Source organism: Aythya ferina (genome assembly GCF_964211825.1).
Source record: "Aythya ferina genome assembly, contig: HAP1_SCAFFOLD_501, whole genome shotgun sequence".
Taxonomy (NCBI): domain Eukaryota; kingdom Metazoa; phylum Chordata; class Aves; order Anseriformes; family Anatidae; genus Aythya; species Aythya ferina.
Genome location: NW_028181091.1, coordinates 17,877 through 40,034, shown reverse-complemented (window position 1 = coordinate 40,034; position 22,158 = coordinate 17,877). Strand labels below are relative to the sequence as shown.

At 53.6% G+C, this 22,158-nt stretch overlaps 1 protein-coding gene across 1 annotated transcript in view; it reads right to left on the bottom strand.

Moving 5' to 3' along the window:
- Positions 1-22,158, bottom strand: part of LOC311429273 (sodium/potassium-transporting ATPase subunit alpha-3-like) — a 44,967-nt gene that overhangs the window by 6,215 nt on the left and 16,594 nt on the right. Inside the window, 11 exon segments of the mRNA XM_084540367.1 lie at positions 334-479; positions 3,226-3,349; positions 5,580-5,734; positions 5,814-5,982; positions 7,579-7,729; positions 9,291-9,427; positions 10,696-10,871; positions 12,952-13,144; positions 15,901-16,035; positions 17,414-17,523; positions 20,417-20,615. Coding sequence (XP_084396493.1) covers positions 334-479; positions 3,226-3,349; positions 5,580-5,734; positions 5,814-5,982; positions 7,579-7,729; positions 9,291-9,427; positions 10,696-10,871; positions 12,952-13,144; positions 15,901-16,035; positions 17,414-17,523; positions 20,417-20,615 — 1,695 coding nt within the window.

Sequence of the window (22,158 nt, the reverse complement as noted above, 5' to 3'; positions counted from 1 at the left end):
CTCTACCCATCGGACTCTTCCAACTCATTGACGGTGCGCCCATCCCCATGACCCCATAACCCCCCCCAACCCCAAATAACCCCCCCGGGACCCCCCCCATGACCCCCACGACCCCCCCAGACCCCCCACGACCCCCCCAGACCCCCCCCGGTGCCCCCTCCCCAATACTCACCCACCTCTACCCATCGGACTCTTCCAACGCGTTGACCGTGCGCTCAACCCCATGACCCCATAACCCCCCATAACCCCAAATAACCCCCCCAGGACCCCCCCCCACGACCCCCACGACCCCCCCACGACCCCCCCACGACCCCCCCCCCCCCCATTACCCACCCACTGCTGCCCGTAGGAGTCCTCCAGGTCGTTGACGGTGCGGTCGTCCCAGTTGAGGCGGATGCCCACCAGGCAGGAGGGCAGGAAGCCGTTCTCGGCCAGGATGACGAAGTAGGCGAAGAAACCCCCCAGGGCCTGGATCATGCCTGGGGGGGGGGCGTTTGGGGGGGGTTAAGGGCACCCAAGGGTGCTAGGGAGCACCCCAAGGTGCCCCCGTGCACCCCAAAGTGCACCCATGCATCCTATTGCACCCTATGGAGCCCCATTGTTACCCATAGAGAGACTGGGGGGCCACTAGGGGGCCACTGGGGGGACATGGGGAGGATTTGGGGGGGGTATCAGGGCACCCAAGGGTGCTAGGGAGCACCCAAAGGTGCCCCCGTGCGCCCCAAGGTGCCCCCATGCATCCTATTGCACCCTATGGAGCCCCATTGTTACCCATAGAGAGACTGGATCATGCCTGGGGGGGCATTTGGGGGCGTTTTGGGGGGGTATCAGGGCACCCAAGGGTGCTATAGGGCACCCAAAGGTGCCCCCGTGCGCCCCAAGGTGCCCCCATGCATCCTATTGCACCCTATAGAGTCCTGTTGATACCTATAGGGAGCTTGGATCGTGCCTGGGGGGGCATTTGGGGGCGTTTTGGGGGGGTATCAGGGCACCCAAGGGTGCTATGGGGCACCCCAAGGTGCCCCCATGTCCTACAATGCACCCCTTTGCCCCCCAGAGCACTTAATAGAGCCCCATTGCTTCCCATAAAGAGACTGGATCATGCCTGGGGGGGCATCTGGGGGGGATTTGGGGGGGTATCAGGGCACCCAAGGGTGCTAGGGAGCACCCAAAGGTGCCCCCGTGCGCCCCAAGGTGCCCCAGTGCATCCTATTGCCCCCTATGGAGCCCCATTGTTACCCATAGAGAGATTGGGGGGCCACTAGGGGGCCACTGAGGGGACATGGGGAGGATTTGGGGGGGGTATCAGGGCACCCAAGGGTGCTGTGGGGCACCCAAAGGTGCCCCCGTGCACCCCAAGGTGCCCCCATGCATCCTATTGCACCCTATGGAGCCCCATTGTTATGCATAGGGAGACTGGATCATGTCTAGGGGGGCACTGGGGGGACATGGGAAGGATTTGGGGGGGGTATCAGGGCACCCAAGGGTGCTATAAGGCACCCAAAGGTGCCCCCGTGCACCCCAAGGTGCCCCAGTGCATCCTATTGCACCCTATAGAGTCCTGTTGTTACCCATAGGGAGCTTGGATCATGCTTGGGGGGCATTTGGGGGCGTTTTGGGGGGGTATCAGGGCACCCAAGGGTGCTATAGGGCACCCAAAGGTGCCCCCGTGCACCCCAAGGTGCACCCATGCATCCTATTGCACCCTACAGAGTCTTATTGTTACCCATAGAGAGACTGGTTCATGCCTGGGGGGGCACTGGGGGGGATTTGGGGGGGTATCAGGGCACCCAAGGGTGCTAGGGAGCACCCAAAGGTGCCCCCGTGCACCCCAAGGTGCACCCATGTCCTATAATGCCACCCCGAGCACCCTATAGAGCCCCAGTGCTCCCAATAGAGAGACTGGATCATGCCTGGGGGGGTATTTGGGGGCCTTTTGGGGGGGTATCAGGGCACCCAAGGGTGCTATGGGGCACCCCAAGGTGCCCCCATGTCCTATAATGCGTCCATGGGTCCTTCCATGGCCCTCCAGAACCCATGGGTGCCCATATCATCCCCCAGCACCCATGGGTGCCCGTTACCCCCTATAGACCCTCCTAGCACCCATGGGTGCCCATTTCCACCTATAGAGCACCCATGGGTGCCTCCACATGCCCCTACCCCCCATGGCTGCCCATTGCCCCCTCCACAACACCACAGCACCCACGGGTCCTACAGCCACCCTAGGCGCCCCCCACCCCCCACAGCTCCCTCCCAGCACCCACGGGTGCCCAAATGATCCCCTAGCACCCATGGGTGCTCACTGCACCCTATACACCCCCCCAGCACCCATGGGTGCCCATTGCCCCCTCCACAACACCACAGCACCCACGGGTCCTACAGGTGTCCCCCACCCCCCCGACCACCCCCCAGCACCCATGGGTGCCCACACGATTCTCTAGCACCCATGGGTGCCCATTACCCCCTATACACCCCCCCAGCACCCATGGGTGCCCATTACCCCCTCCACAACACCACCTCACCCACGGGTCCTACAGCCCCCGCAGGCGCCCCCCACCCCCCACAACTCCTCCCCAGCACCCATGGGTGCCCACACGATTCTCTAGCACCCATGGGTGCCCATTACCCCCTATACACCCCCCCAGCACCCATGGGTGCCCATTGCCCCCTCCACACCACCACAGCCCCCACGGGTCCTACAGCCCCCGTAGGTGCCCCCCACCCCCCCCAGCTCCCCCCTCACCCCCCCCAGCACCCATGGGTGCCCATTACCCCCTATACACCCCCCCAGCACCCATGGGTGCTCATTACCCCCTCCACAACACCACCTCACCCACGGGTCCTACAGCCCCCGTAGGCGCCCCCCACCCCTCCCAACCCCTCCCAGCCCCCCCAGCACCCATGGGTGCCCATTACCCCCCATACACCCCCCCAGCACCCATGGGTGCCCATTGCCTTCTACACAACACCACAGCACCCACGGGTCCTACAGCGCCCCCAGGCACTCCCCACCCTCCCAGCCCCCCCCCAGCACCCATGGGTGCCCATTACCCCCTATACACCCCCCTAGCACCCATGGGTGCCTCCACATCCCCCTACCCCCCATGGCTGCCCATTGCCCCCTCCACAACACCACAGCACCCACGGGTCCTACAGCCCCCGTAGGCGCCCCCCACCCCTCCCAACTCCCCCCTCGCCCCCCCCAGCACCCATGGGTGCCCTCACCGATCTGCCCGTAGGCCATGCTGATGAGGCGCTCGTTCACCAGCTTGTCGGAGCGGGGGTTGCGGGGCTGCCGCTTCATGATGTCGCTCTCGGCCGCCTCGTAGGCCAAGGAGATGGCGGGGACCTAATGGGGGGGGATTTTGGGGTGACCCAGGGGGTTTTGGGGTGCCCAGGGGGGGTTTGGGGTGATCGAGGGGGGTCTCAGGGGGGTTTTGGGGTGCCCAATGGGGTTTTGGGGTGTCCAAGGGTGTTTTGGGGTGACTACGTGGGGTTCAAGGGGGTTTTGGGGTGACCAAGGGGGTTTTGGGGTGCCTAAAGGGGGGTTTTGGGGTGATCGAGGGGGGTCTCAGGGGGGTTTTGGGGTGACTATGTGGGGTTCAAGGGGATTTTGAGGTGACCGACCGAGGGGGTTTTGGGGTGCCCAGAGGGGTTTTGGGGTGCCCAAGGGGGTTTTGGGGTGATCCAGGGGGGTCTCAGGGGGGTTTTGGGGTGACCGAGGGGGTTTTGGGGTGCCCAGAGGGGTTTTGGGGTGATCAAATTTGGGCTCAAGGGGGTTTTGGGGTGACTGAGGGGGTTTTGGGGTGACCCAGGTGGGTCTCAGGGGGGTTTTGGGGTGCCCAATGGGGTTTTGGGGTGCCCAGGGAGGGTTTTGGGGTGTCCAAGGGTGTTTTGGGGTGACTACATGGGGTTCAAGGGGGTTTTGGGGTGCCCAAGGGGGTTTTGGGGTGATCGAGGGGGGTCTCAGGGGGGTTTTGGGGTGACCGAGGGGGTTTTGGGGTGATCAAATTTGGGCTCAAGGGGGTTTTGGGGTGCCTAAAGGGGTTTTGGGGTCCCCACCATGGATCTCAAGAGGGTTTTGGGGTCCCCCATGAATCTCAAGAGCGTTTTGGGGATCTCAAGGGGCTTTTGGTCATTCTCAAGAGGGTTTTGGGGTCCCACCACAGATCTCAAGAGCGTTTTGGGGATCTCAAGAGGTTTTTGGTCATTCTCAAGAGTTTTTTTTTTCCAACGAGTTCCTTCAACCCCCCACCCCCTCTACCCATTTTTGGGGTCCCCCCCACCCCACATATACATTTTTGGGGTCCCCATCCATGGATCTCAAGAGGCTTTTGGGGATCTCTATAGGGTTTTGGGGGTCTCAAGAAGGTTTTTGGGTCCCCTTCATGGATCCCAAGAGGTTTTTGGGGTCCCACCACAGATCTCAAGAGCGTTTTGGGGATCTCAAGAGGTTTTTGGTCATTCTCAAGAGGGTTTTGGGGATCTCTATAGGATTTTGGGGATCCCAAGAGGGTTTTGGGGTCCCCCATGAATCTCAAGAGCATTTTGGGGATCTCAAGGGGCTTTTGGTCATTCTCAAGAGTTGTTTTTTTTCCAACGAGTTCCTTCACCCCCCCCACCCCCTCTACCCATTTTTGGGGTCCCCCCTCACCCCACATTCCCATATATATACATTTTTGGGGTCCCCATCATGGATCTCAAGAGGGTCTTGGGGGTCTCAAGAGGTTTTTGGCTACCCCAACGAGTTCCTTCACCCCCCCCACCCCCTCTACCCATTTTTGGGGTTCCCCCACCACCTCTACCCATTTTTGGGGTCCCCCCCCCACATATACATTTTTGGGGTCCCCATCCATGGATCTCAAGAAGGGTTTTGGGGATCTCTATAGGGTTTTGGGGATTTCAAGAGGGTTTTGGGGTCCCCGTCATGGATCCCAAGAGGTTTTTGGGGTCCCACCACAGATCTCAAGAGCGTTTTGGGGATCTCAAGAGGTTTTTGGTCATTCTCAAGAGGGTTTTGGGGATCTCTATAGGGTTTTGGGGATCTCAAGAGGGTTTTGGGGTCCCCCATGAATCTCAAGAGCGTTTTGGGGATCTCAAGAGGTTTTTGGTCATTCTCAAGAGTTGTTTTTTTTTCCAACGAGTTCCTTCAACCCCCCACCCCCTCTACCCATTTTTGGGGTCCCCCCATCCCACATATACATTTTTGGGGTCCCCATCCATGGATCTCAAGAGGCTTTTGGGGATCTCAAGAGGTTTTTGGTCATTCTCAAGAGGGTTTTGGGGTCCCACTATGGATCTCAAGAGGCTTTTGGGGATCTCTATAGGATTTTGGGGATTTCAAGAGGGTTTTGGGGTCCCACCACAGATCTCAGAGGGTTTTGGGGTCCCCCATGAATCTCAAGAGCGTTTTGGGGATCTCAAGAGGTTTTTGGTCATTCTCAAGAGCGTTTTGGGGATCTCAAGAGGTTTTTGGTCATTCTCAAGAGTTGTTTTTTTTCCAACGAGTTCCTTCACCCCCCCCACCCCCTCTACCCATTTTCGGGGTCCCCCCCCCCAATTTCGGGGCGCCCCCTCACCATGTCGGTGCCCAGGTCGATGCAGAGGATGGTGATGGTGCCGAGGGGCAGCGGGATGTTGGCCATGATGAAGAGGAGGAAGGGCGTGATCTCGGGGATGTTGCTGGTCAGCGTGTAGGCGATGGATTTCTTCAAATTATCGAAAATCAACCGGCCTAGGGTGGGGACAACGGGGTCGGTCAGCACCCATGGGTGCTCGACACCACCCGGGGGCACCCGTGGGTGGCTCCTGACCTTCCTCCACCCCGGTGACGATGGAGGCGAAGTTGTCGTCCAGCAGGATCATGTCGGCGGCCTGCTTGGAGACGTCGGAGCCGGCGATGCCCATGGCCACGCCGATGTCGGCCTTCTTCAGCGCCGGCGAGTCGTTGACGCCATCGCCCGTCACCGCCACGATGGCGCCCTGGGGACAGGTTTGGGGGGGGGTTTTGGGGTCACGGTGGGGGGATTGGGGGTGTGGTGGGGGCGTCTTGGGGGCTTGGGGACATCACGATGGCGCCCTGGGGACAGGTTGGGGGGGGATTGGGGACATCATGGTGGCATCTTGGGGGCTTGGGGACATCATGATGGCGCCCTGGGGACAGGTTGGGGGTGGAGGGGGTCGTGGTTGTGGGATTGGGGTCATGGTGGTGTCTTGGGGACATCATGGTGGCGTCTTGGGGGCTTGGGGACATGGTGGCCATCTTGGGGACATGGTGGCCATCTTAGGGACATCATGGTGGTGGTGGCGTCTTGGGGACATGGTTGTGGCATCTTGGGGGTTTGGGGACATCATGGTGGTGGTCTTGGGGACTTGGGGAGGTTAAGGGGGTGGTGGTGTCTTGGGGACATGGTGGTGGCCTTGGGGACATCATGGTGGTGGTGGTGGTGGCATCTTGGGGTCATGGGGACATCACAATGGCGCCCTGGGGACAGTTTGGGGGTGGTGGGGGTGGGATTGGGGACATCACGGTGGCATCTTGAGGGCTTGGGGACATCATGGTGGTGGTGGTGGCATCTTGGGGTCATGGGGACATGGTGGCCATCTTGGGGACATGGTGGCCATCTTAGGAAGGTCATGGTGGCGTCTTGGGGTCATGGGGACATGGTGGCATCTTGGGGACATGGTGGTGGCTTCTTGGGGGCTTGTTTTTGGGGACTTTTTGGGGCCGTTTTCAGGGAACTTTTTGGGGCCGTTTTCAGGGAACTTTTTGGGGCCGTTTTTTTGGGGCCGTTTTGGGGACTTTTTGGGGCCATTTTCGGGGGACTTTTTGGGGCCATTTTCGGGGGACTTTTTGGGGCCATTTTCAGGGGACTTTTTGGGGCCGTTTTGGGAACTTTTTGGGGCCATTTCAGGGAACTTTTTGGGGCCATTTCAGGGAACTTTTTGGGGCCGTTTTTGGGGCCATTTGGGGAACTTTTTGGGGCCCTTTCGGGGACTTTTTGGGGCCGTTTTTTTGGGGCCGTTTTGGGGACTTTTTGGGGGACTTTTTAGCATCGTTTCAGGGAACTTTTTGGGGCTGTTTTGGAGGACTTTTTGGGGCCATTTCGGGGGACTTTTTGGGGCCGTTTGGGGGACTTTTTGGGGCCACTTTGGGGGATTTTTTGGCACCATTTCAGGGAACTTTTTGGGGCCGTTTTTGGGGAACATTTTGGGGCCGTTTTTTGAGACTTTTTGGGGCCATTTTTTGAGACTTTTTGGGGCCATTTCAGGGGACTTTTTGGGGCCATTTTGGGGACTTTTTGGGGCCACTTTTGGGGCCATTTCAGGGCCACTTTTGGGGCCATTTCGGGGACTTTTTGGGGCCGTTTTTTTGGGGCCATTTTGGGGGACTTTTTAGCATCGTTTCAGGGAACTTTTTGGGGCTGTTTTGGGAACTTTTTGGGGCCAATTCAGGGAACTTTTTGGGGCCATTTCAGGGAACTTTTAGGGGCCGTTTTTGGGGACTTTTTGGGGCCGTTTTTTTGGGGCCACTTTTGGGGACTTTTTGGGGCCATTTGGGGCCATTTTGGGGCCGACCTGGCGCTGGCAGCCCTCGACGATGATCAGCTTCTGCTGCGGGGAGGTGCGGGCGAAGACGATCTCGGTGTGGTTCTGGAGGATTTCGTCGATCTGCTCCGAGCTCATGTCCTTCAGGTCGGTGCCGTGGATCACGCAGGCCTTGGCGTCCCTGGGGGGGGCCAAATGGGGTCAGACCCCCCCCAAATACCCCCAGCCCGCGCCCCAAAACCTCCCCCACATCCCCTCGGTCCCAAATCCTCTCTCTTGTGCCCCAAAATCTCCCCGACGCCTTCCACGACCCCAAATCCCCGTGATTCGGGCATCAAAACCTTCCTCTAGGCCCCAAAACCTTCCCTATGTCCCTTTGACCCCAAATCCCTTTTCCTTTGCCCCAAAACCTCCCCAGATCCTTCTACATCCCTAAATCCCCTTCTCTGACCCCAAAACCTACCCCTGTCCCTTAGATCCCAAACCCACTTGATCATGACCCAAAAATCCCTGTTCTACAGGGCATCAATTTAAAGGGTTGACCTGGCCTCCCTGTGCCCATTGGGTCCCCAAATCCCTTTCTTTTGACCCAAAACCCCCCTCCCTGACCCCAAACCCTCCCCACTTCCCCCAAGTCCCCAAATCTCCTTCCCTGACCCCAAAAAGTTCCCCAAAGTCCCTTCAACCCCAAATCCCCTTCCCTGCACCCCAAAACCATGACATCCACTTAGAGGGTTGACCTGGCCTCCCTGTGCCCATTGGGTCCCCAAATCCCCTTCTTTTGACCCTAAATCCCCTTCCTTTCACCCAAAACCCCCCTCCCTGACCCCAAACCCTTTTCCCTGACCCCAAACCCTCCCCACATGTCCTAAAGTCCCCAAATCCCACTTTCTGACCCCAAAATGCGTTCCGGGGCATGTACTGGGGGTTGACCTGGCCTCCCTGTGCCCTTTGGGTCCCTAAATCCCCTTCTTTTCACCCCAAATCCCCTTCCTTTCACCCAAAACCCCCCTCTCTGACCCCAAACCCTTCCCACTTCCCCGAAAGTCCCCAAATCCCACTTTCTGACCCCAAAACGCGTGCCGGGGCACACACCGGGGGTTGACCTGGCCTCCCTGTGCCCATTGGGTCCCCAAATCCCCTTCTTTTGACCCAAAACCTCCCTCCCTGACCCCAAACCCTCCCCACTTCCCCGAAAGTCCCCAAATCCCACTTTCTGACCCCAAAACGTGTTCCGGGGCGCGCACCGGGGGTTGACCTGGCCTCCCTGTGCCCATTGGGTCCCCAAATCCCCTTCTTTTCACCCCAAATCCCTTTCTTTTGACCCAAAACCTCTCTACCTGACCCCAAACCCTCCCCACTTCCCCAAAAGTCCCCAAATCCCATTTTCTGACCCCAAAACGCGTTATGGGGATGCACCGGGGGTTGACCTGGCTTCCCTGTGCCCATTGGGTCCCCAAATCCCCTTCTTTTCACCCCAAACCCCTCTACCTGACCCCAAACCCTCCCCACTTCCCCTAAAGTCCCCAAATCCCGTTTTCTGACCCCAAAACGCATTCCGGGGCACGCACTGGGGGTTGACCTGGCCTCCCTGTGCCCATTGGGTCCCTAAATCCCCTTCTTTTCACCCAAAACCCCTTCTTTTGACCCAAATCCCCCTTCCCTGACCCCAAACCCTCCCCACTTCCCCTAAAGTCCCCAAATCCTGTTTTCTGACCCCAAAACGCGTTATGGGGACGCACCGGGGGTTGACCTGGCTGACGGGGATGTTGAGGCGCGCGGCGATGTCCTCCACGGTCTCGTTGCCCTCCGAGATGATCCCGACCCCCTTGGCGATGGCCTTGGCCGTGATGGGGTGGTCGCCGGTCACCATGATCACCTGCGGGCACCGCCGATTCGGGGCGTTTTTCACCCAAAAAAAAAAAAAAAAAAAAAAAAAATCACCCCCCAAAATTTCCCAATTTACCCTAAAAATTAAATTCTTTAAATTCTTTAATTTGTTCTTAGTTTTTGAATCGCTTAAACGCTTAACTTTCTAAATTTTAGTTTAATTTTGGTTTAATTTCTGAATTTAAAATGTAATTTGTAATTTACGGTCCACCCGTTTTTTAAAATTTATCTATTTTTCCATTTTTATTTTAAAATGTTTTTTAAAATCAACTTTAAAAAAAGTTACTTTTCTTAAATTTTTTCTTAGTTTTTACATCGTTTAAACGCTTGTTTTTTTTTTTAATTTAATTTAATTTTGATTTCTGAATTTAAAATTTAATTTGTAATTTATGGTCCACCCGTTTTTTAAAATTTATCTATTTTTCCATTTTTATTTTAAAATGTTTTTTTTTTTTTTAGATCAAAAAAAAGTTACTTTTCCTATTACTCTTTCCAACTTTCCATCCCTTTTTCTATTTTTTTTTTCCAGTTTTTCTACTTTTTCCCTTTTCCATCTTTCCATTACTTTTTCTACTTTTTTTTCATTTTTTTTTCTGTTTTCTCTGTTACTTTTTGCTCTTTTTCTATTACCTTTCCCTTTTCCAATTTTTTTCTACTTTTTCATTACATTTCCTTTTTTTTTTCTTTTTCTACTTTTCCCTTTATATTTCCCCCTTTTCCAAGTTTTTCTACTCTTCCCTTTACATTTTCTATTTCCCAATTTTCCTACTTTTCCCTTTACGATTCCTTTTTTTTTCACTTTTTCCCCCCTTTTCCCATTTCCTATTTTCCCCAATTTTCCACTTTTCCCTTTACAATTCCTATTTTTTCCACAATTTTCCACTCTCCCCTTTACGATTTCCTTTTTTTTCATTTTTTTCCACTTTTCCCATTCCATTTCCCATTTCCCTATTTCTATTTCCTCTAAATTTTCTATTCATTTTTTTAAAAAACCACAAACTTTCAAATTTCCCATTTTTTCCATTCTTCCCCCCTTTCCCATTCCATTTCCCATTTTCCCCAAATTTCCCCCTTTTCCCTTTACAATTCCTATTATTTCCCACCCCCCTTTTCCCCATCCCACTCCCCCATTCCCATTCCCTCCAACCTTCCCATTCCCTCGCCGAAAATCGCCAATTTCGGTTTTTTCCCATTTTTCCCATTTTTTTCCCCATTTTTCCCATTCCTCCCGTTTTTTCCCCCAATTTGGCCCCCCACCTTGATGCCGGCGCTGCGGCACTTGCCGACGGCGTCGGGGACGGCGGCGCGGGGGGGGTCGATCATGGACATGAGCCCCACGAAGCAGAGGTTGTCGGTGGCGAAGTTGACGTCGTCGCAGTCGAAGGCGAAGCCCTTGGGGTACTGCTCCTCGGGCAGGTAGAAGTGGCAGAAACCTGCGGGATTTTGGGGTGGGGGCGTCACGGACACGGAAACCCCCCCCCCAGACCCCGCTGTGGCGACCCCAGACCCTTTCATATTGCCCCTAGAAGCCCCTTTGGTGACCCCAAATTCACCTTAAGTGACCCCAAATTCACCTTTAGTGACCCCAAATGTCCCCTTGGGGACCCTAAACCCCATTTAGTGACCCCAAAACCCGCTTTGGAGACCCCAGACCCCTCTGTGGTGACCCCAGACCTCTTCATATTGCCCCTAGAAGCCCCTTTGGTGACCCCAAATTCACCTTAAGTGACCCCAAATGCCCCCTTGGGGACCCTAAACCCCATTTAGTGACCCCAAAATCCTCTTAAGTGACCCCAAACGCCCCTTTGGAGACCCCAGATCCCCCCTTTACACCCCCAGACCCCTTCATATTGCCCCTAGAAGCCCCTTTGGTGACCCCAAATTCACCTTAAGTGACCCCAAATTCACCTTTAGTGACCCAAAATGCCCCCTTGGGGACGCTAAACCTCATTTAGTGACCCCAAAATCCTCTTAAGTGACCCCAAATCCCCCTTTAGAGACCCCAGACCCCTTCATATTGCCCCTAGACACCCCATTCGGTGACCCCAAATCCACTTTTAGTGACCCTAAACCCCATTTTGGAGACCCCAAAACCCCATTTAGTGACCCCAAATCCCTCTTTAGTGACCCCAAATCCCCCTTTGGAGACCCCAGACCCCCCCAGGACCACACTTAGCCCCCATTCACCCCCCCAAGCCCCCCCAGGACCCCTCTATCCCCATATTTAACCCCTTACATCCCTTGAACCTCCCCCAAAGCCCCCCATATCTCCCCCATATCCCCCCCAAATCCCCCCCAAACCCCACAAGACCCCCCCAGGACCCCCCCAGGACCACACTTAGCCCCCATTCACCCCCCAAAACCCCCCCAGGACCCCCCCAGAACCTCTCCATCCCCATATTGAGCCCCCATCCATCCCCCAAAGCCCCCCAAAGCCCCCCAAATCTCCCCCAAACCCCCACCAGACCCCCCCCAGGACCCCTCAGGACCCCCCCCAGGACCCCCCCGTACCCAGCACTCTCTCTCCGAGCCCCCCCAGCTCGAGGTACGCGTTTTGGAAGGCCTCCTTCATCAACCCTTCACCCCCCTACATCCCCCCCGAAACCCCCCAGGACCCCCCCAGGACCCCCCAAATACCCCCAGGACCCCCCCAGGACCCCCCCAGGACCACACTTAGCCCCCATTCACCCCCCAAAACCCCCCCAGGACCCCCCCAGGACCTCTCCATCACCACATCTAGCCCCTGTATCCCCCCAAATCCCCCCCAAAGCCCCCCATATCCCTCCCAAACCCCCCCCAGACCCCCCCCAGGACCCCTCAGGACCCCTCCCAGGACCCCCCCGTACCCAGCACTCTCTCCCCGAGCCCCCCCAGCTCGAGGTACGCGTTTTGGAAGGCCTCCTTCATCAACCCTTCACCCCCCTACATCCCCCCAAACCCCCCCAGATCTCCCCCAAAGCCCCCCAGGACCCCCCAAATACCCCCAGGACCCCCCCAGGACCCCCCCAGGACCACACTTAGCCCCCATCCATCCCCCCAAACCCCCCCAGGACCCCCCCAGGACCTCTCCATCCCCATATTGAGCCCCCATCCATCCCCCATATCCCCCCCAAAGCCCCCCAGGACCCTTACCAAACCCCCCAGGACCCCTCAGGACCCCCCCAGGACCCCCCCAGGACCACACTTAGCCCCCATTTAGCCCCCCAAACCCCCCCAGGACCTCTCCATCCCCATATTGAGCCCCCATCCATCCCCCATATCCCCCCCAAAGCCCCCCAGGACCCTTACCAAACCCCCCAGGACCCCTCAGGACCCCCCCAGGACCCCCCCAGGACCACACTTAGCCCCCATTCACCCCCCAAAACCCCCCCAGGACCCCTCTATCCCCATATTTAACCCCTTACATCCCCTGAACCTCCCCCAAAGCCCCCCATAACCCCCCCAAATCTCCCCCAAACCCCCCCCAGACCCCCCCCAGGACCCCTCAAGACCCCCCCCCGGACCCCCCCGTACCCAGCACTCTCTCCCCGAGCCCCCCCAGCTCGAGGTACGCGTTTTGGAAGGCCTCCTTCATCTCCTCGTCCAGGGGCTGCTCCTTGCCCTGCAGCAGGATGGTGGAGCAGCGGTCCAGGATGCGCTCGGGGGCTCCCTTCATCACCAGCAGGTAGCGGTTGTCCGAGGGGTCCTCGGTCTCGTGGATGGATAACTGGGGGGGGGGGCACAAAAAAATTTAGGGGGGGGTCCCCCAAAAAATTTGGGGGGGGTAGAAAAAAATTTGGGGGAGAAACAAAAAAAATTGGGGAAGAAAGAGGCAAAAAGATGAGGGGAGAGGGGAAAAAAATGGATGGGAAGGAATTGGGGGGAGGAAAATTATTGGGGGGGGTCACCCAAAATATTAGGGAGGGGTCCCAAAAAAATTTGGGGGGGGTCACAAAAAAATTGGGGGAGAAGGAGGTAAAAAAAAATGGGGAGAGGAGGAAGAATTTGGGGTGGAAAATGGAAGGGAAATGAGAAAGAAGGAAAATATTTGGGGGGGGGGGGGACACCAAAAAATATTGGGGGGGGTCAAAAAAAATTGGGGGGGGGTCCTAAAAAAAATTTGGGGGGGGTCCCAAAAAAATTGGGGAAGAAGGAGGCAAAAAAACGAGGGGAGAGGGGAAAAAAATGGACGGGAAGGAATTGGGGGGGTAAAAAAATTGGGGGGGGGGCATTAAAAAATATTGGGGGGGTCCCAAAAAATATTGGGGGGTCATTATAAAATTGGGGGGGGTCCCAAAAATATTAGGGGGTTGGAAAATAAATGGGGAGGGGGATTTGGGGGTCCCTTCATCACCAGCAGGGAGCGGTTGTCCGAGGGGTCCTCGGTCTCGTGGATGGATAACTGGGGGGGGGGGCACAAAAAAATTTAGGGGGGGGCACAAAAAAAAATTGGGGGGAGAAAGAGGCAAAAAAAATGGGGAAAATTGCAAAAAAAACGAGGAAAAAGGGGAAAAAATGGGGGGAAATTGGAAGAGAAATGGGGAGAAAATAATTTTTTTTTGGGGGGGGGCACAAAAAAATATTGGGGGGGGTCCCCAAAAAACTTTGGGGGGGGTAGAAAAAAATTTGGGGGAGAAAGAGGCAAAAAAAATGGGGAAAATTGCAAAAAAAAAACGAGGAAAAAGGGGAAAAAATGGATGGAAAGGAATTAGGAGGGGAAATTGGGGGGTAAAAATATTGGGGGGGGCACAAAAAAATCAGGGGGGGGCACAAAAAAAAATTGGGGGGGGTCCTCAAAAAAATTTGGGGGGGGTAGAAAAAAAATTGGGGGAGAAAGAGGTAAAAAAAAGAGGAAAAAGGGGAAAAAATGGGAGGAAATTGGAAGAGAAATGGGGAGAAAATAATTTTTTTGGGGGGGGGGGACAAAAAAATTCAGGGGGGGGCACAAAAAAAAAATATTGGGGGGTAGAAAAAAATTTGGGGGAGAAAGAGGCAAAAAAAATGGGGAAAAAGGGGAAAAAATGGATGGGAAGGAATTGGGGGGGGTCCCAAAAAATTGGGGGGGTCCTAAAAAAATTGAGGGGGGGCCCAAAAAAATTTTGGGGTTGGAAAATAAAAATTTGGGGTTTTTGGGGGTTCCCCGTGGGTTTTAGGGTTTTGGGGATAACCATGCAGGTTATGGGATTTTTGGGATAATGATGAAACTTTTAGGGTTTTTGGGATAACCACGCAACTTTTGGGATTCCCGGGAACTCCCCCATAGGATTTGGGGTTTTTTAGGGTCCCGCGTCATTTTTTGGGGTTTCTGGCACCTGGTACTTGTTGGTGGAGTTGAAGGGGATCTCGGCCACCTTCTTGTTGTGCTCAGGTTTGGGGATTTTGGGTCCTCCCCCACAGCTTTTAGGGTTTTTTGGGGGCTCCCCTATGGCTTTTAGGATTTTTTAGGGTTCCCCCAAAGCTTTTAGGGTTTTTGGGATAACCATGCAGGTTATGGGATTTGGGGGATAACCACACAACTTTTAGGGTTAACCATGCAAGTTTTGGGATTGCTTGGGCTTCCCCCATAGTTTTGGGGATTTTTAGGGTTTCCCCATAGGATTTGGGATTTTTTAGGGTTCCCCCACAGCTTTTAGGGTTTTTGGGATAACCATGCAGTTTATAGGATTTGGGGGATAACCACGCAACTTTTAGGGTTTCTGGGATAACCACGCAACTTTTGGGATTCCCAGGAACTCCCCCATAGGATTTGGGATTTTTAGGGTTCCCCCACAACTTTTAGGGTTTTTGGGATAACCATGCAGGTTATGGGATTTTTGGGATAATGATGAAACTTTTAGGGTTTTTGGGATAACCACACAACTTTTGGGATTTTGGGGATAACCAGGCAACTTTTGGGATTCCCAGGAACTCCCCCATGGGATTTGGGATTTTTTAGGGTCCCGGCTGGGTTTTTGGGGTTTCTGGCACCTGGTACTTGTTGGTGGAGTTGAAGGGGATCTCGGCCACCTTCTTGTTGCGCTCAGGTTTGGGGATTTTGGGGGCTCCCCCACAGCTTTTAGGGTTTTTTGGGGGCTCCCCCATGGCTTTTAGGGTTTTTGGGGCTCCCCTATGGCTTTTAGGATTTTTTAGGGTTCCCCCAAAGCTTTTAGGGTTTTTGGGATAACCATGCAGGTTATAGGATTTGGGGGAAATCCACGCAACTTTTAGGGTTTTTGGGATAACCACATCACTTTTGGGATTTCCGGGGGTTCCCCCATAGGATTTGGGATTTTTAGGGTTCCCCCATGGGATTTGGGATTTTTAGGGTTCCCCCACAGCTTTTAGGGTTTTGGGGATAACCACGCAAGTTATGGGATTTTGGGGATAACAATGCAACGTGTAGGATTTTGGGGAATAACCCCACAGCTTTGGGGATTTTTAGGGTTCCCCCATGGGATTTGGGGTTTTTTAGGGTCCCGGCTGTTTTTTTGGGGTTTCTGGCACCTGGTACTTGTTGGTGGAGTTGAAGGGGATCTCGGCCACCTTCTTGTTGCGTTCCCGCATGCCCTTGACGGAGCCGGAGGAGAGCTCGATGCACTTCAGCAGCGCCGACTCCGAGGCGTCCCCGGCCACGTCCCGCTGGGGGACCCCAAAATTTGGGGGGACGGGGTCAGGGGGGGGCACCCCAAAAGGATGGGGAACCCCCCCCCCACACACACACACACCGGGTTCTGGTATGGATCTATTGGGGTTATGGGGTCGTGGGACCCCAAAAGTCTTTCTATGCCCTTTGGGACCCCAAAAATTATTCTGCACCCCCAATGGGACCCCAAAACCCTTTAAATGCCCCATGGGACCCCAAAACCCTTCCTGCACCCTATGGGACCCCGAAACTCGTTCTATGACCCAAGGGACCCCAAAACCCTTCCTATGACCCATGGGACCCCAAAAACTTTCCCTTGATCTAGGGGACCCCAAAACCATTCCCATTCTTTTAGGGTCTTCCGGGGGACCCCAAAACCCCTCCTTCACCCTATGGGACCCCAAAATTCTTCCCTTGATCAATGGGGACCCCAAAACCCTTCCCATTGTCTTGGGGTCTCCTGGGGGACCCCAAAACCCTTCCTGCACCCTATAGGACCCCAAAACCTTTCCCTTGATCTAAGGGACCCCAAAACCCTTCCCATTGTCTTGGGGTCTCCTGGGGGACCCCAAAACCTCTCCTTCACCCTATGGGACCCCAAAAATTATCCTGCCCCTCTATGGGACCCCAAAACCCTTCCTATGACCCAAGGGACCCCAAAACCTTTCCCTTGACCTAAGGGACCCCAAAACCCTTCCCATTCTTTTGGGGTCTCCTGGAGGACCCCAAAACCCTTCCCTTGAATGATGGGGACCCCAAAACCCTTCCTGCACCCCTATGGGACCCCAAAACCCTTCCTGTTGTCTTGGGGTCTCCGGGGGACCCCAAAACCCCCCGAAGGACCCCGAAACCCCCTTGGAGGACCCCAAAACCCCCCCAGTGACCCCAAAACCCCCCTGGAGGGACCCCAAAACCCCCTTGGAGGACCCTAAACCCCCCCCGGGGGGACCCCAAAACCCTTCCTGTTGTCTTGGGGTCTCCGGGGGACCCCAAAACCCCCCGAACGACCCCAAACTCCCCCGGTTGGACCCCAAAACCCCCTTGGAGGACCCCAAAACCCCCCAGGAACTCTAAAATCCCCCCCCCGGAGGGACCCCAAACTCCCCCGGTTGGACCCCAAAACCCCCCTGGAGGGACCCCAAACCCCTCCCAGGGACCCCAAAACCCCTGGAGGGACCCCAAAACCCTTCCTGTACCCTATGAGACCCCAAAATCCTTCCTATGACCCAAGGGACCCCAAAACCTTTCCCTTGCTCTATGGGGTCTCAAGAGACCCTCCCCAAAACACCCTCCCGTTGTCTTTGGGACCCCCGGGGACCCCAAACCCCCCGGGGGGACCCCAAAACCCTTGGGGGGACCCCAAAAACCCCAAACCTTGAGGATGGGGACATTTTCCTGCCCCCCCTTGAAGACGGCGCGGTTGCAGAGCCCGGCGATGTGCGCCAGCGCCACCCAGGTGGCCGAGCTCTTGTCGAACGCCGTGCCTGGGGGGGCAAAAAACCCCAATAGCCCCCAGACCCCAAATACCCAAAATACCCCAAAATAGCCCAAAATGTGCCTCCCAAAAAACTGAACCCAAATAGCCCCAAAAAGAAGCAAAAAACGGGACCCAAATAGCCCCAAAACCACATCCAAAATATCCCCCAGGGACCCCAAAACCCATAAATCCCCTATAGCCCCCAGGCCCCAAATACCCCAAAGACCCCAAAATAGCCCAAAATGTGCCTCCCAAAAAACTGAACCCAAATAGCCCCAAAAAGAAGCAAAAAACAGGACCCAAATAACCCCCAAACCACCCCAAAGTCCCCAAAACTCCTCAAAAGCCTCCAAAACCCCAATAGCCCCCAGACCCCAAATACCCCAAAGACCCCAAAATAGCCCAAAATGTGCCTCCCAAAAAACTGAACCCAAATAGCCCCAAAAAGAAGCAAAAAACAGGACCCAAATAGCCCCAAAACCACCCAAAACCAGGCCCTAAAGAGCCCCCAGGGATCCCAAAACCCACAAATCCCCTATAGCCCCCAGACCCCAAATACCCCAAAGACCCCAAAATAGCCCAAAATGTGCCTCCCAAAAAACTGAACCCAAATAGCCCCAAAAAGAAGCAAAAAACGGAACACAAATAGCCCCAAAACCACATCCAAAATAGCCCCCAAGGACCCCAAAACCCATAAATCCCCTATAGCCCCCAGGCCCCAAATACCCCAAAGACCCCAAAATAGCCCAATATGTGCCTCCCAAAAAACTGAACCCAAAGAGCCCCAAAAAGAAGCAAAAAACAGGACCCAAATAACCCCCAAACCACCCCAAAGTCCCCAAAACTCCTCAAAAGCCTCCAAAAACTCAATAGCCCCCAGACCCCAAATACCCCAAAGACCCCAAAATACCCCAAAATGTGCCTCCCAAAAAACTGAACCCAAAGAGCCCCAAAAAGAAGCAAAAAACGGGACCCAAATAGCCCCCAAACCACCCAAAAGCCCCCCAAACCTCTCAAAAGCCTCCAAAACCCCAATAGCCCCCAGACCCCAAATACCCCAAAGACCCCAAAATAGCCCAAAATGTGCCTCCCAAAAAACTGAACCCAAATAGCCCCAAAAAGAAGCAAAAAACGGAACACAAATAGCCCCAAAACCACATCCAAAATAGCCCCCAAGGACCCCAAAACGCACAAAACCCCTATAGCCCCCAGACCCCAAATACCCCAAAGACCCCAAAATAGCCCAAAATGTGCCTCCCAAAAAATTGAACCCAAAGAGCCCCAAAAAGAAGCAAAAAACGGAACACAAATAGCCCCAAAACCACCCAAAACCAGACCCTAAAGAGCCCCCAGGGATCCCAAAACGCACAAATCCCCAATAGCCCCCAGACCCCAAATACCCCAAAATCCCCCAAACACCCATATTCCCCCCAAATCCCCTATATACCCCAAATATCCCAAATAACCCCATATTCCCCCAAAATACCCCAAATTCCCTAAATGCCCCCAAATCCCCTAAATATCTTAAATCCCCCAAATACCCCAAATCCCTCACATACCCCAAAATACCCCAAATCCCTTAAATATCTTAAATCCTCTAAATACCCTAAATACCCCAAAATGCCCCAAATCCCCTAAATACCTTAAATCCCCTAAATACCCCAAATACCCCAAATCCCCCCAAATACCCTCAATACGTGAAAATCTCCCAAATATACCAAAATACCCTAAATATGTGAAAATACCCCAAATCCCCCAAAATCCCCCAAATCCCCTAAATCCCCCCAAATCCCCCAAAATCCCCAAATCGCCCCAAACTCCCCCAAATACCCGACTGGTCCTCGGTGGTGTCGGCCTCGTGGACCCGGGTATCCCCTGACCCCCACTCAACTCCCCAAATACCCCCAAATCCCCTAAATAGCTTAAATCCCCTAAATATGCCAAATACCCCCAAATACCCCAAATACCCCAAATACCCCAAATCCCCCCAAATCTCCCAACTCCCCCTAAATACCCTAAATGTCCTAAATCCCCCTAATACCCCAAAATACCCCAAATCCCTCAAATCCTCTAAATACCCCAAAATCCCCCCAAATCCCCAAAACCCCCCAAAATCCCCAAACTCCCCCCAATCCCCTAAATACCCCAAATACCCTAAATAACCCTAAATACCTTAAATCCCCTAAATCTCCCAAATATGCCAAAATACCCTAAATATGTGAAAATACCCCAAATCCCCCAAATCCCCCAAAATACCCCAAATCCCCCAAAATCCCCAAATCCCCCAAAATCCCCAAAATCCCCCAAATCCCCCAAAATCCCCAAATCGCCCCAAACTCCCCCAAATACCCGACTGGTCCTCGGTGGTGTCGGCCTCGTGGATCTGGATCCCCCCTGACCCACTACAGCCCCCAACTCCCCAAATATCCCAAAATACCCCAAATCACCTGAATTCCCTAAATACCCTAAATATGCCAAAATACCCCAAAACACTCCAAATCCCCTAAATACCCCAAATCCCCCAAAATACCCAAAATTCCCTAAATGCCCCCAAATCCCCCAAATATCTTAAATCCCCCAAATACCCCAAATCCCTCATATACCCCAAAATACCCCAAATCCCCCAAATCTCTTAAATATCTTAAATGTCTTAAATCCTCTAAATACCCTAAATACCCCAAAATGCCCCAAATCCCCTAAATACCTTAAATCCCCTAAATACCCCAAATACCCTAAATACGTGAAAATCCCCCAAATATACCAAAATACCCTAAAAATGTGAAAATCCCCCAAATCCCCCAAAATAACCAAAATACCCCAAATCCCCCAAAATCCCCAAATCCCCCCAAATCCCCTAAATCCCCCAAAATCCCCAAATCGCCCCAAACTCCCCCAAATACCCGACTGGTCCTCGGTGGTGTCGGCCTCGTGGATCTGGTTGTCGAACCACATGTGGGCCACCGTCATGCGGTTCTGGGTGAGGGTCCCGGTCTTGTCGGAGCAGATGGTGGAGGTGGAGCCCAGCGTCTCCACCGCCTCCAGGTTCTTCACCAGGCAGTTCTTGCGCGCCATGCGCTTGGCCGTCAGCGTCAGGCACACCTGGGGGGGCAAGTTTTAATTTGGGGGGGGCAGTTTTTAATTTGGGGGGGTCAATTTTTAATTTTTGGGATCGATTTTTTAATTTTGGGGGGCTATTTTTTATTTGGGAGCACAGATTTTTTAGTTGGAGGCACAGATTTATCAGTTGGCAGCACAGATTTATTAGTTGGGAGCACAGATTTTTTATTTGGGGGGCGATTTCTTAATTGGGGGGGCTATTTTTAATTTTGGGGGGACTATTTTTAATTTTGGGAGTCGATTTTTTAATTTGGGGGGGCTATTTTTAATTTGGGAGCACTGATTTTTTAGTTGGAGGCACAGATTTATTAGTTGGCAGCACAGATTTATCAGTTGGGAGCACAGATTTATTAGTTGGGGGGATGATTTCTTATTTGGGGGGGCTATTTTTAATTTGGGGGGCAATTTTTAATTTTGGGGGTCGATTTTTTAATTTGGGGGGGGGCTGTTTTTAATTTGGGGGGGGTATTTCTTAATAGGGAGGTGGAGCCCAGCGTCTCCACCGCCTCCAGGTTCTTCACCAGGCAGTTCTTGCGCGCCATGCGCTTGGCCGTCAGCGTCAGGCACACCTGGGGGGGCAATTTTAATTGGGGGGGGGGCAGTTTTTAATTTGGGGGGGTCAATTTTTAATTTTTGGGATCGATTTTTTAATTTTGGGGGGCTATTTTTTATTTGGGAGCACTGATTTTTTAGTTGGAGGCACAGATTTATCAGTTGGCAGCACAGATTTATCAGATGGGAGCACAGATTTTTAATTTGGGGGGACAATTTATTAATGGGGGGGGCTATTTTTTAATTTGGGGGGGTAAATTTTTAATTTTTGGGATCGATTTTTTAATTTTGGGGGGCTATTTTTTATTTGGGAGCACTGATTTTTTAGTTGGAGGCACAGATTTATCAGTTGGCAGCACAGATTTATCAGATGGGAGCACAGATTTTTAATTTGGGGGGACAATTTATTAATGGGGGGGGCTATTTTTTAATTTGGGGGGGTAAATTTTTAATTTTTGGGATCGATTTTTTAATTTTGGGGGGCTATTTTTTATTTGGGGGCACAGATTTATTAGTTGGCAGCACAGATTTATCAGTTGGGAGCACAGATTTTTTATTTGGGGGGCGATTTCTTAATTGGGGGGGCTATTTTTAATTTTGGGGGGACTATTTTTAATTTTGGGAGTCGATTTTTTAATTTGGGGGGGCTATTTTTAATTTGGGAGCACTGATTTTTTAGTTGGAGGCACAGATTTATTAGTTGGCAGCACAGATTTATCAGTTGGGAGCACAGATTTATTAGTTGGGGGGACTATTTTTAATTTGGGGGGCAATTTTTAATTTTGGGGGTCGATTTTTTAATTTGGGGGGGCTATTTTTAATTTGGGGGGGGTATTTCTTAATAGGGAGGTGGAGCCCAGCGTCTCCACCGCCTCCAGGTTCTTCACCAGGCAGTTCTTGCGCGCCATGCGCTTGGCCGTCAGCGTCAGGCACACCTGGGGGGGCAATTTTAATTGGGGGGGGTCAATTTTTA